At 50.2% G+C, this 14,320-nt stretch overlaps 1 protein-coding gene across 1 annotated transcript in view; it reads left to right on the top strand.

Annotated features, from left to right (window-relative positions):
• Nucleotides 1–1,300: 1,300 nt before the first annotated feature.
• The window catches only part of LHX1 (LIM homeobox 1), a gene marked incomplete at both ends in the record, with an annotated part of 71,302 nt that continues 58,282 nt past the window's right edge, over nt 1,301–14,320 (top strand). The window contains one exon of the mRNA XM_081346616.1: nt 1,301–1,470. Coding sequence (XP_081202742.1) covers nt 1,301–1,470 — 170 coding nt within the window. The remainder of the gene's footprint in view (nt 1,471–14,320) is intronic.

Genomic DNA, 14,320 nt, shown 5'->3' with positions numbered 1-14,320 from the left:
GCCGTCCCCGCGAACCAGGCGAAGCATCCAGGCACTCGCAAGGGGGTAGGTCACTTGCTCCTTCCCCCCCCTCCCCGGCTCTCCTCTCCCCTCTCTATTCCCCACCACCACCCCAAGGCCGAGGGATTTTATTTTATTATTTTATTTCTATTCTTGAACAGAGGCAAACCGCGGAGCCCGATCTAGAAGTAAACGGACGAGGGAAGAGGGCGGAAAGGCCGAGTCTTTGATAGGACAACTTTGATTTTTTTTTTTCTTTTAGCATTTGATTTTTTTTTTTAAAAAAAAACACCCTTTCACAAAAAGCCACCGAGGAGGGGGAAAAAAAGGACCGGAAAAGAAGCAAGTCGATGATTCCTAAAATGAAACTCTTTGTAGATCGGGGAGACCCCAATTGTCTCTGACGCCCCCAACTCCCGGCTCGCCTCGCCTCTTCCTGCCGGCCCAGGTGAAAAAGATCCGCTTCTGCATCGTCGACCTGCCGTTCGCCTGCGGTCACCGCTGCCCCTTTTTAATTTATTGCTAAATTACTATTTTTTTCCCCGCGAGGAGGAAAAGAGAAGAGGAGGAGAAGGCGGGATTTATATATATGTGTGTGTGTGTGTGTGTGTATATATTTGGTCCTCGATTGCACTTTGACCTCGGACTGCTCTACCTCAAACCTGAGAAACTCCCTCGCCTTTGTTTCTTTTTTTTTTACGACTGATTGATGTTCCTTCCTCTTCCGATTTTTCCGTCCTCCTTGCTTACTATTGTTGTTACTATTATTAGCCGGCTTTTTTTTTTGGAGAACTTCTCTTACAAAACGTTCCTAGAGCTGAGAAGGAAAGACAAGGACATCATTATTAATAACTTTCTCTCTTTTTTTTTAAATTCTCGACTCACCACCAAACCTCTGGACGGGGAAGGGGAGATCGCTGATTATTATAATTATTATTATTATTGTTGTTGTTGTTGCTGTTGTTGTTGGAACAATTGAGAAGGCAAAGGCGGTTGGCGAGATGCACTAAGAGGGGCGTCTGAGGGGCACCGCCGCTCCTGCCCCGACCTTGTCAAGACCAGCTGCCGGCTTGTTTCAGGCTCTGCCAACGGAGACGGGCTCTGTCTCTGCCTGCCCCCGTCGGGGTCTCCTCTGAGCCTGGCGTTCGGGGGGCCTCGCCTTCGTTTCGTCTCCCTGCTCTGAAATCCGGGAAGGGCCACTCCAAGCACGGACTTGCTCTCCGCCAACTTCGGGATCGCCCTTCTCCGACACCTCCCCCCACCCCCCCGACGCCCCAGCCACGACCTCTAGCCAAAGACAATGGTTCACTGCGCCGGTTGCAAAAGACCCATCCTGGACCGCTTCCTGCTCAACGTCCTCGACCGGGCTTGGCACGTGAAATGCGTCCAGTGCTGCGAATGTAAATGCAACTTGACGGAGAAATGTTTCTCTCGAGAAGGAAAACTCTACTGTAAGAACGACTTTTTTAGGTAAGTTACCCAAAGGGTTTTCCTTCCTTCCTTCCTTCCTTCCTTCCTTCCTTCCTTCCTTCCTTCCTTCCTTCCTTCCTTCGCCTCTCTCTCCATTTTTTACGATGCTAATCTAGGCCTCTGGATATGGAAGTCACATACACACACCCCTCCACCGCATTCGCACGACGCGCTTAACCTGCTCCCTGAATTAAACCGGGTTCAGGTGTTCCGCAAGACGTTGGGCCAGAGAGTAAACCTGGCGGGCTGGGCTCCAATAAGGCTGCTAAGACTTCCCAAATCTTAGAATAGAATAGAATAGAATAAAAAGGGTAAGGCTGCCACGGATTGGGCGCAGACTGCTAGGTCCTTCCCTGACCTGGACCAACGCCTTGTGGGAATCGGGAAGCAGGCTTGTCCCTTCTTAGGAGAAACTCTCTTGAGTCGGGCGGGATCACTTCTGAGTAAATATGCCGGCGACTGCTCTTACCTGGGCTAGGGTGATGGTGGTTTTCTGGCCGTCTTTGGCACCGCCGCCCAATTGTTCCGCGTCCCCGAGAACCTGTCCTTTGACCCTTTTCCTTCCTCTTCGACTCCCACGTTCAGTTTGCAAACCAGTCCAACGCCTCCTTCAGTGGGGAGACACGCCGCGCGAGGGTCGCTTCTCCAGGCAAGAGAGAGATTCTTTTCGGCCCGAGGTTTTGCTTCAAAGGCTCTGGAAAAATGCCCCCTCCCCGGAAACTCCGGGAGCAAATCTGAGCGCGTGCAAAGCGCTTTCCCTCCGCTTCCTCTATCCTCTTGGCGGATTAGGGACCAGCTCTTTTCCGTCCGACCCAGGCCAGGGGTGGATGAAGGGAAGGGAAGCTCTCGGACCAACGACGGCCCGGCCTCCTTCAGCGCCTTGCAGGCAGGGGAGGTTCCGCTTTTGGGAAAGCGCGCTTTCTGGGTCGCCTTTGTTCCCGGCTTTCAGGTCGAGCCGGGGCCACCGTCGGCTTGGCGAGAGAGAAGGGAGAAGAGGGAAGAAAGCTTTTAAATGCTGGGGTGCTTGGGGGCGGAGGCCTTCTCCTTTTATCCGAGTTTTCTTTCCTGGAACAACGGGACGATCTTAGGGTCCGAGCCAAGCCGGCGCTGCGCGGGGATCCGAGCCGCGGTGCAGCTGAGCTTCCCACAAAGGGAGCCGGGAAAAGGGAGAGCGGCTGGTGTAGATAATGGAAAGAATATTTTGTCTTTCACCTATGTGGATAGGCGCGTGGGGAGTGAGAACCCAGATACACGTGTAGAAATAGAGGCGGGTGTGCGAACCTAGATATGCGTATAGAAATAGAGGCGGGTGTGCGAACCTAGATTTGCGTGTAGAATTGGAGGCGAGCAGAGTAGGGTCCACGAACCCATAGCGAGCTGAAAGTTGAACGGGGAAGGGCGTCCATTCGGTTGGGGGAACGGGTTGCGCGATCACCCGGAGGGGAAAAAAAACCCACGGAGAAATCCGGCCTCTGTTCAACCGCCCGATCTCCCCAATTCCAGGCCAGGAATGTCCTGGAGCGCCCCATATTAGGAAAAGGGTCAGTCCCGACGTCTCCGCGTCTTGTGAAGCTGGCAAGAATTGTTCCAGGATGCGCGTTGGGGAGGGGAGTTGATCCCGCCGGCTTTCTCTCGAAAGGGAGGGGACTACACGTCCCATCGGTCCCAGCCCGCCTTGGGCTTCAGACGGCTAAGGTTGGCATTGTGTTTGTCGCTTGTGGCGGCGCTCTCTCTCTCTCTTTTTTAAATGCTAGTAAGCCAATTTCTTCCGAATGGCCCCCGGGGAAATTTGGAAAAACCCCCCCACACCGAACTTGGCCTGGGGGAAAAAAACGCGCATCCCTGCTCGGCAAAGCGAACCTCGTCCGCCTCAAAAGGGTTTCTCGAGCCCGGCCTGGTGATGGTTTCATATTAAATCCGGCTCCCTTTGTTTATTCTAATTTTCCCTAGGAAACAGTTCCCCCCGCGGATCCTTAGTTTAAAAAGGTTTCGCGAAAAACGGTGTTAAGGCCTGCTGGCCGGGGAGAAAGAAGCGCGGAGGATCGGCGCCTGGCCTTCTGCTCCGGGAGCGCACGCCGGGCCGAGCCGCCTTCCTCCGGCCCTGGTTGAACAGGGGAGGTTGCTTTCCATGGGAGCGAGCGCGCTCGTTCAGAAGGGCGAGCCGGGAACGAAAGTTAACGGGGAAGCGCAGGAATCGGGGGCGTGAATCGCACGGAAAGGCGGGAGGGGCGCGTTTTCCAGAGAAGCGATCCGAGGCGAGGGGCCGCGCTCCCTTCGACCGGCTTTCAAACCGAACGAATTCGGGGAAAAGAGAGAGAGAGAGAGAGAGAGAGAGGGAGGGAGGGAGGGAGGGAGGGAGGGAGAGAGAGAGAGAGAGAGAGAGAGAGAGAGAGAGAGAGAGAGAGACGGAGAGAGGGAGAGGGAGAGGGAGAGAGAGAGAGAGAGAGAGAGAGAGAGAGAGAGAGACGGAGAGACGGAGAGGGAGAGGGAGAGGGAGAGGGAGAGGGAGAGGGAGAGGGAGAGAGAGGGAGAGAGAGAGAGAGAGAGAGAGAGAGAGAGAGAGAGAGAGAGAGAGAGAGAGAGAGAGAGAGAGAGAGAGAGAGAGGCGCTGCCATCCGGGCTGCGCAAAAGCCACAAAAGGGACCCCCGCAAATGTGCAGAGACATTTTTAAATTAAAAAAAGAGAAAGGTTTAAAGAAAAAGGTGGAGATTCTCAGTCATGCAGGACACGGTTGTCCCTAAGGTGCTTTTTCCAAGAGGCAAGTGGACTTCCTATGTTTTTCTTTGAAGACGTTTCGCTTCTCACCCAAGAAGCTTCTTCAGCTCTGACTGAAGAAAAAAGGAACTATATTAAACAGGAAGGGGAGGAGAGAGAGAGAGAGAGAGAGAGAGAGAGAGAGAGAGAGAGAGAGAGAGAGAGAGAGAGAGAGAGAGGCAGCTTTGTCAAAGCCGGACCCGCCGCTTTTTAAGTTTAAAGCGACCCCTTTCCTCTCCCTGCCCCCGCGGGGGCTTCAGCAGTCCTCGGTCTAGCCCGGGAAGGGACCCCCACGCCGAAGGAGACGCGAGGCTTCTTCCCGGCGCGCAGAACCGCGCGGGTGCCGGGTTTTCCCCTTAGAAAAGCGCAAAGAGTCGGTGCTTAATTCGGCCTGGGCTTTGTCTCTTTCCACCGCCGTCCCCCCCACCCCCCTCGCCCCCTCCCCAGCCTCGATGCGGCCCTTCGCGCAAGGGGCAGGAGACGACCAACGTTCTCTGAGCAGGTCTGAGAAATTTCTCGGCTCGGAAGGTGTTTTTTTTCAAAAGGCCACCGCCAGGCCCGATCGGTGGGTTGGGGATGAGTGTCTCTGGATCTTCCTTGCGGAAGGAGAGGGTTAAAATCGGGGGAGACGGTGTGGGGAAACTGATCAGGACAGTTCGGCCAGATTTAAATGTCCGTGGTAACGTTGGAATCTGGAGCCGGGTTCTCTAGTCAGCGTCTCCGCTAAAGTGAAGGATCTTCGCGCGTCTATAGAGGCTAACGGACACAGTCCGAAGAAATAATAGTAATAATAGGAACAATAATACACACATTTTTCTTTCCGCTTCGCACCTGCCACGAACCCAACCCCCCCTCGCCCACCTTCATGCACCTCAGGGGGGAAAAAACATTGGCACCCCAAAATGGCTTCCAGTGTCTCCCCCCACCTACCCACCCACAAAAGGGATCCAAACCCCCTTCCCAAACTGACTACTAGGTGGGTGTTTCGCGGCTGCCACAGCAGAGACAGCCCAGACCTCCTGGCCCGCAAGTTGCGTTTAGCCACAAAACCAGCTTTTTTTGAGTTGATTTGTCCTGGGTAAATCCAGCCAAAGAGAGTCTATTCCAGAAACCGTGGTTTATTCCCGTGGGGGGAATCCAACTTCGGCCCTGTGGCATCGGTCGCCCTTGGTTAAACCGTGGCCGCCCAATTTTCCCAGCAGCCGCGTCCACACGACTTGCTTGACCCGTTTCCTGAATTCATTCGCTCGCTGCCTCGGACCAGAAACGAATCCAAGGGGGGTCTACTTAACGCTAAACCACACAAACATACACACCAGCCGTAAGGAAAATTAAAACCCGCCTTCGCGGGTGGAGGGAATGCTGGTTATTTTCGTTAACTAGGTTCAGATATTGGAGGAACAGGATATCTTAGAAACCAGCCGTCTGGGTTTTATTTTGTAAACCATGTTTAAGCAACCATCAATTTGCTTGCTGAGTAAGGCCAGCTTGAGTTTGCTATCAGCTTTCCTGAACTGGAACCGCCTGCTTCGCACGTGTCTCTGACTCGCTCCTAACGACCTCGGGGGTCCCTATCCGGGATAAGGCAAGAAGTGGATTCTAACCCAGACAATCTCTTCCCTACCCCCCCCCCCGCTACCCCCCACACTAATCGTGCGATCTTCCTTTTTGGAGTATTACGGGTTGGTGCCCATTTCTAGCACGTCCATTCGCCGACTGATAAGATTTTGTTTGGCCAAAATTTGAAGAAGGGAGGGGGACGCCTTTTTCCTTTGGGGGTGGGGGCGGGATGGGAGGAAACTTCGTTGCGCCCAATCCCACTTTGCAAAAATTGCGTGTTCCCCCAGTGGGGGGGGACCGAATTCTAATTGACGTTTTGTCGCTCTGCCTGTGAACCCCGGTGGCAAGTCCAGCAAAAGCAAACGGAGTTACAGTTAACCCAGCTGAACTAAAGTGGAATTAACCCGGTTTCCTGGATTCCCACGACGCCCTCATTGCATTAATTAAGTACGAATTTAAGGACCGGCTGGGGTCTTAAGACAGGCGAGGCTCAAATTTCGGGTTTTGTGGCGGGGTTCTCCCAGGAAGTTAGACCTGGCTGAAACGGGGAGTTCACGATCGTGGGAAGGCCTGCCCTTGGCTTCGTACATTAAGGGAATATCAATTTGACATTCCCTTTCTCCCCCCCCACGCCCGTCAAATTGTTATTTCGGCATCGTCTGTGGGATGAGCTTTTAGCCACGATGCTTCCCGAACTTGGTTGGGTTGATCGACCTTCTTGTGTGAAGCCACCTCGATATCCTAGAACAATCTTAAAAGTGGCATTTTTTAGAAGAGGAAACGGCAGCCAAGGATGTCAGTTGCAGAATGAGGATGGGAGGCGAAGCTGGTTTTTCCAGGGGCTCTGAAAATACTCCACCCCTTCTTTCTTTCTTTCTTTCTTTCTTTCTTTCTTTCTTTCTTTCTTTCTTTCTTTCTTTCTTTCTTTCTTTCTTTCTTTCTTTCTTTCTTTCTTTCTTTCTTTCTTTCTTTCTTTCTTTCTTTCTTTCTTTCTTTCTTTCTTTCGCAGAGAGGTGTCACAATAGAAAGCGGTGTGTACAATCCCTATACGGCATTTGTAGGAAGAAGGGGGGGGGGGTCTCTGGCAGCCAAAAATCAGAAGTCGTAGGGGGGGGGGGGAGAAGCGCCTTTTGCGACCTACCCATTTTATTCAAAAGCAGCAACTGAATAAAATGTGTTAATTTGAGGGGGGGGGAAAGGTACTCCCGGATTCTTTCTGATTCGGGGCAACCCTGTATTTGTTCTCTGGAGACCCCCAATCCCACCCTCGGATTTTGTGTTTTTGAGGGGGGGGGGAAATAGAACGGAGCTTGCCAAAAAAAAGAAGAAAGGAAACGAAAGAGACGGGGGGGGGGGAACAGAGACCGCGCTGAAAGTCGTGCGAAAGGAGGTGAAGTCTACGGAAAAACAGGATGGGAAAGAAGCGGACCAGCGGGTGGGGGTGGGGAAGCAACGAAGGCAGAGGAGAAGGGCGGCCGGGGAAGGTCACCGTCCCTGGGGCGGGCCTCCCTCCCAAGTGCGGGCCTTCGGCTCCAGCACGGCAGAAGGGCGCCGGGTTGCCGACCGATACAATCGGAGATCTGAAAGCGAAGCGTGGGCCGCCTCTTTTTCCCAGGGGCGTCTCACAGCCCCTTCCGCCGGCTGTCCACTCACCCCACGGCAGACGGAACGTTTTGCCCCCAAGACCGGCCAGCTTCTTCCCCCACACAACATAATGACTCCCCCCCCCTTCACGAAACCGGAGGCGATTGTGCTCAGTCCTGTGGCCAAGTTTGACGTCGGGGAGGGAATGGTAGGATTTAGACGCGCGTCCGACTCTTTCCCAGCGCTTTTCCAGATTCCTGCCTCTTTCCTTTCTGCTTCCCTTTTCAAGTTTCTAGTCCGTTTTGTCCAGCTTCGCTTGGATCTCCCCGCCGCGTCTGCTTTCGCTTCTGAAAAGCCGGGCGGGCTGGCTGCTCGAGCGCATGGTACTTTACCGCGACTTCCCGGCGGCTGGTTGCCGAAACGATCCTTCGGGATCGACTTGCTTTCTTTCCTTAAGGCCTCGAAATATCGATCACCCCCCCACACCAGGGATAACTCAAGAAAACCCACAAGGCAGGTGTGTGTGTGTGTGTGTGTGTGTGTGTGTCCCCTCCCGACAAGACATGGAGAGTCCTGGGAGCCGGGCAATTTGCAGGCTCGGACGTGGGGATGGTTAGAGGCCGTGAAGCCTATTAGATGTTGAAAGGCAGCCTTCCGCGGTCCCCCACCCCACTTCCCCCATGACCGCGTTGGAAGCCAAGCGATTTTGTGTCCGGTGAGAATTTGGAAAGGAGGCCACTAGGAAATCTACCGGCAGTGGAAGAAACAGCCTTGAAGGGAGCTAGTGGGAAGCCGCTCGCGTCCTCTGGCCTAGAAAAGACACGTGTCTACCAAGTCTCCTTGAGAGCTTGAGCTGACCAACAGGACAGACCCAGTCCTCTGGAAGGGTAGAAGACCGTCCGTGTCCTCTAACGGCGCTCCTGCATCCCGCGGTCGAAGCACGTATAAACTCCCAGCCCTCCATTATGTTCCCCCCCCTCCCACCGCCCGACCCGGTCGGGACTCTTGCAAAACAGAAGTTGCGCTCGCTCGAACGAACCGAGCCTCGTTGCGTTCTGCCAAGCTGCGGCAGACGCGCGTTGGAACGGTCGTGGGCAGCGGCCAGGCGAGCAGAAGTAGCTAGCCCGCGGGATCTGTCTGACTCACAGCGAAAAGGATTTGGGGGGGGGGGGGGAGAGAGAAACGGCGGGTTATCTCCGGCACGAAGCTACCGCACGCATCCTGCGCTGTCTCCGCTTCCCGGGCTCGGCACGACTTTTTAGCCAAGGTGGCTTGTGTCAAGCCGGCTTTTGTGACTTGGCCTGAAATGTATAAAATCAGATCGGCCTGACTCGTTGAACAAGCCCGGATTCCAGAAAGCGTGGCTTAGCAGGAAGCCTGGGTCCATCCAGCGCAGAAACCGGGCGCTGAACGGCTCCAGGGAACGTGTGGAAAGGGCTGCGTGGGTTGTGAAAGCGCCCGGGGGGCTGCCCGTGGTCCCGATCCCCATCTTTCTCCTTAAACTCCTGTCTTGGCTGGGCGGTGGGAACAGGCAGGGCGGCCCAGACTGAACAACGATCTCCGGGCTCAGCCAGTTGGGGACTGCTAGCCGGTCCCAGACCCCGCTGATCCCAGAATAAACACGGGTGAAGAACGGGGTTGGATCGCCCCCTCCGAGACTCGCCCAGCGGCAGGATGAGTCTACAGCGCTGCGCAAAGGAGGGCGAGATTGCGGTTGAAATGAGTCTTTTATTTTTGGGGAGGGGGCGTTTTTTTTAGGAGCACAAGCGAAAGCGAGTCAACAAATGTACGTGTGAACCGCCCCCCCCCCGCTGGTGTAGAAAATGGACCTCTTTCTAAAAAAGAGAAATGTGAAGTCCCCTTCTCCTCCACCTCCCTCCCATCTCCACGCTATCCAGTATCCCAGTTAGTCCAAAGCCGGTTTAGTTCAGACGTGAGTCAGTCACGGGTATTGTATCTGCAGGCTTCAGAGTTACTGGACTCCCCTTTAGCGCCCCATCGGGGCTCCTAAAGGAGGGGTATGGAAGGGGGTTGCTGGAGGCAGCTGCTTATTTGACTTTCCGGTAGGTTAGCAAGTCAGGCGCCCAGCTGATTCTGCCAAACTGGACTTGTGCCTAGGATAGGCACTTGTGAAGCTTCTGGGCCTGATTCCTTTGCAAGGGTGTCTGCTGGCTATGGGCAAAAAAAGCCAAGATGGCAGCCAGGATGGTGTATCACCCATAAGGAATGGGTGGGCCTCTCCCACAGTTAGGAAACTCGGGTTTCAAGGCTTTTTCACCTTGGTTGCTTGAGATTCTCAGAAGCAAGGATGAACCAGGATTGTCCATGAGGGAGGTGAGAGGGTCCTCAACCATGGTTAACAGAAACTTTCCTTTCCTAGCCACTTTTTGTTAGGGTCGGTGAGATTCCCGCCCCCCCTCCCCCCCACCGCCCAGATCCCATCAGATTCAAGGCATCTTCCAAAGCCACAAAGCTTCAGGGTGATGATCATCGGCCTCTATCCTTCCAAGAGTCAATTCCATCCAAAGATGGGATCCCTAACGATCTGCTGGCAGAGGACCGCATAGGTAGGATCTCGTCCAAAGCATTTCAAAATGAAAATCTGAGTGTCCCGTCCCCGTCCCCGCCCTACCGCTTGGGATTCTGCAACTGGATTTTTATTTAAAGGGAAATATTTGTAGCTCAGGGTTGAAATGAGGGGTCCTTGGTCCCTTCTGAACTTGGTTGGTTTCTTGCACAGGTTACATTACCCAGGAAGCACTCATGAGATTATCTAGTTTGGGTAATGAAGGATCCGCAAGAAAACAACCAAGCTCAGAGGGCACCATGGATCCCTGAGTTTTTATTTGCTTATCCAATTTATTTGCTACCCATCTCATGGTTCAAGGCAACTCTGAATTCCTGCTTCGCTGTGGTTTGCTGAATAAGCTACAATGGCCCAGAGTTCCCACGGCATCAAACTCCAGGGGCTGATCAACTAGGATAGTTGCATTCCTGGAACCAAGCAGAATCTAACAAAGTAACTAGGTGAAGCTTACCTGTTTGAAAAAGCCTTGGGTTCTGGGATTCTGGTAAAACAGATGGGCTTGAAGTCTCCTTGGCGAGCAGAAAGTCCTGAATCCTATTTTAACACACACACACACAGAGAGAGAGAGAGAGAGAGAGAGAGAGAGAGAGAGAGAGAGAGAGAGAGAGAGAGAGAGAGAGAGAGAGAGAGAGAGAGAGAGAGAGAGAGAGAGAGAGAGAGATTTCAACAAGGCTGGAGAGGTTCTTGGAAGAGTCCATCTTACACCTCTGTACAATGGACTTAATCCTGTACGTAGATGGTGGGAGAAAGCTATATACGAAAATCTAAATAACTCTTGAGTGGTTTACACTTGCTTAAAGCCTTAAAAAAAGAAAGAAAGAAAGAACAGTACAGGAAATATTTTTTTTAAAAAACAGCAGAAGACAAAGGGACAACACTGGGTACCTTCCTGTTTTAATGCCCAATTTCCAGTTTCTTTCTAAGAGCCAGACACATCTGAATAGATTCTATGGAAAATTCAAGAAAGTGCTTTCTTTTCTTTTTTTTTCTTTTTGGAAAGAAACTGTATTTGTTGCTCACTGACATCCTTTGTACTCTTCACTGGAGTATCCGCTTTATTAGGTCCTAAAACTGCGGCAATCCTTGATAATATTTTCATGCAACCAGTGCATCTTTTTTTGTACATCTCTTGATTAAAGGCCCTATTAAGAATAGTCACAGCAACAAAAGAAAGTGTTGTTCAGTACGTATTTGCCCAAGTAAACTCTTTTAAACACCATGGGGTATAATTCTAAGTAAATATGCCCCGAACCATGTAATAAGATAATTGATGGAGAATTGTAACATATGCAGATACCTAACGTAGACCATCTTTATTTTCCTTGATATTTTCCCAGCACCCCTGTGGAGTAAGGAATATTTAATATTTTCAATACGGTAACCGGCTGCAAGGCTTAATTTATGCTATGAATGCCTCCCACTTCTAACTCCACAATATGTGTGAGGTTTTGTGATTTCTGCCCTTCCATGTGCCCCATCGCCACTTGGGAAACCTCTGAGAATTGACGGCAATTCCCATTTTCACCCCCAACAAGGAAACCTCTGGGGATTTATCCCCTCCCCTCCTTCTGGAGCTGGGGGTCAGGCAAATGGTTAGCTGTCAGTCATTCAGATCTGCATGGAATTTAGTTCCAGCACAATTGCTAAAGGGCTTGAAAAGCAGCTGATGAAGATCCGTGGCTAGGAAGCGATAAAAGATATTTAAAACCCGCACATTGGAGGCCCTGTCCTTGTGATCGGGACTGTATGGAAACATAGAAAACTGTTGGCAGAAAAAGACCTAGCGGGCCAATAAGTCTGCCCTTTGAGTTTTTTTAGTTTATTTTTAAAATATTTGTTGGATGATGGGCATGTGTTTATCCCAAGCATGTTTAAACTCAGTTACTCAAGACTGACCCGCTTCCTTCCTTCCTTCCTTCTTCCCTCCTCCCTTCTTTTTCTTTCTTTCTTTCTCTTTCTTTCTTTCTTTCTTTCTCTCTTATTTCTTCTTTCTTTCTTTCATAAGTGAATTATGCCACCTCTTTATTTTTAACATTCCAAGCATCCATTTAACCTGAGTTTTCTCCTTCCCTCCCTCCCTCCCTCCCTTCCTTCCTTCCTTCCTTCCTTCCTTCCTTCCTTCCTTCCTTCCTTCCTTCCTTCCTTCTTCTTCCCTTCTCTCTTCTCTTTCTTTCTTTCTTTCTTTCTTTCTTTCTTTCTCTCTTTTTTCTTCTTTCTTTCTTTCATAAGTGAATTATGCCACCTCTTTATTTTTAACATTCCAAGCATCCATTTAACCTGATTTTTCTCCTTCCCTCCCTCCCTTCCTTCCTTCCTTCCTTCCTTCCTTCCTTCCTTCCTTCTTCCCTTCTCCCTTTCTTTCTTTCTTTCTTTCTTTCTTTCTTTCTTTCTTTCTTTCTTTCTTTCTTTCTTTCTTTCTTTCTTTCTTTCTTTCTGCTGGAAGAAAGTTCCAAGCTCCCACTACTCTTTCTGTAAACTCATCCTTTCTAACACGACTTGTGGATTTCCCTCCTGTCAGTCTGAGGTTACAGTATGTCCCCCCCCCCCGTGTTCTTGATTTTTGCTTAATGTTGAAAATACTGCCTTCTAGAACCCTTTAATATATTTAAAGGTGGCAATTATGCCCCCACCCTTTGTTGTGGGTGGGTTGGTACCAGGTTCAAAAAAAAAAAGCCATTGGAAATTGGAATGTCAACATCTCTTGATTGGTACTAAGTTCCCGGCACTTAAGATGTTAGGGAAGATGGTGCTAGAAATAAGGGCACTTTTAGAGGCTCCTTAAAGTCGCTTCCTGAATTTCTTCTTGGTCTCTTTCTCTAAATGTTTCCCAGTTGTGGGGAAGTTCCCATTTTGGAGAGAAATTTGTGGGGGTGGGGGGAGAATGGGAAGGGGAAACCCAAAGATGTTTGGGGCAACATCTGGCTCTGGGGATCAAGCTGCTTACCTCTTGATAGAATTTGAAACCAAATCTGCACTGATATGCATTATACAGTTATTATAGGTATATTAAATTGGGGGGTAGAAGCAGAAAGAGATAAGGAATAAATATAGATGCTACCAAAAATGTCCTAAATGCAGAACTTCGTCCCCATGGCAAGATGGGCAGCAAATAAATTTAACAAATAAATAAATAAACTTACTCCCTATGGCTTCTAGGGGCTCAGCTGTAACCATTCATATCCTTCCTTCCTTCCTTCCTTCCTTCCTTCCTTCCTTCCTCCCTCCCTCCCTCCCTCCCTCCCTCCTTTATTTATCACATCAGAAAAAAATCTGCAGCAATTCCATTGCCTCTTTTGGCCTTGTCTTGTAACCCATCTCCATCCCCATAGATGAGGATAGGAAAGAAGAGGGTTGGTTGATTTGGGAATTTTGCTCATCTGCTGAATTTATTTTAAACTCGGCTCTCAAATGGGATCTGGAAGGATATTGCTAAAGTAAAAGTTGTGAGTGTTAATGTTTAAGAATTTAATTCTAAATTCTTAATTTAATTAAGAGTAACGCTGTTAGTTTGTCATTCGGTTTATGATCCTCCCCTTAAAAAAAAAATTAAATCTGGACTTCACGTCTGGTGACTCCGTGGACAATTTTTTTTTTCTTAGGAAGTGATGCTTTTGGTTTTTGCTTTGTTCTAGTGAACCTAACTTACAGCCTGTGAATCTCTTGGTGGTCTTCCAAGCACATCCTAGCCATGTCCACCTTTGTTTAATGTCCAGAAATCCACTAAGGTCTTTCAGGACAGGGGTACCAGGGTATGGATTATGGATTGGTAAGTCAGATTGGCTTTGTGGCTGAATGGAGTGACATTGCTAGGCTTCTCCAACATCTGATCATTGTCTGGGAACCCACCACTCCTGTGTACACCGGCTTTGTAAAAAATCTAGGCTCACACAGGATTTAGATAGTTTGATGACCAAAACAGGCTCAAGGAATTGTCTGCTCTTTTATCCAGAGACTGATGGACCGAACTATTGAATCATTCAGTCATTCAAACATTCAGTTGAATTATAGGGCTGCCATCCTTGCGACTGCCAACTCTGGATGGCTAATAATACATTAAAATTATGAAAAGTAAATATCAGTGGAATAAAAAAAGTCAACATGCTACATATACACGCTTCGAATAAATACAGGCTGTTCCTTGACTAATGGCCACAGTCAAGCCCCAAATTTCCGTTGCAAAGTGAGACATTTGTGAAGTGAGCTTTGCTCCATCTTACAACCTTTCTTGCCACCGTTGCTAAGTGAATCGCTGCAATTGTTAAGTTAGTCACATGGTTGTTAAGCGAATCAGACTTCCACACTGACTTTGCTCGTGAGAAGGTTGCAAAAGGGGATCACGTGACTCCCGGGGACACTGCAACCGT

This window comes from Vipera berus (genome assembly GCF_964194415.1).
Source record: "Vipera berus genome assembly, chromosome: 1".
NCBI lineage: Eukaryota > Metazoa > Chordata > Lepidosauria > Squamata > Viperidae > Vipera > Vipera berus.
Note: the sequence above shows the minus strand (reverse complement) of the source record. Positions and strands in the feature narration are given on the sequence as shown.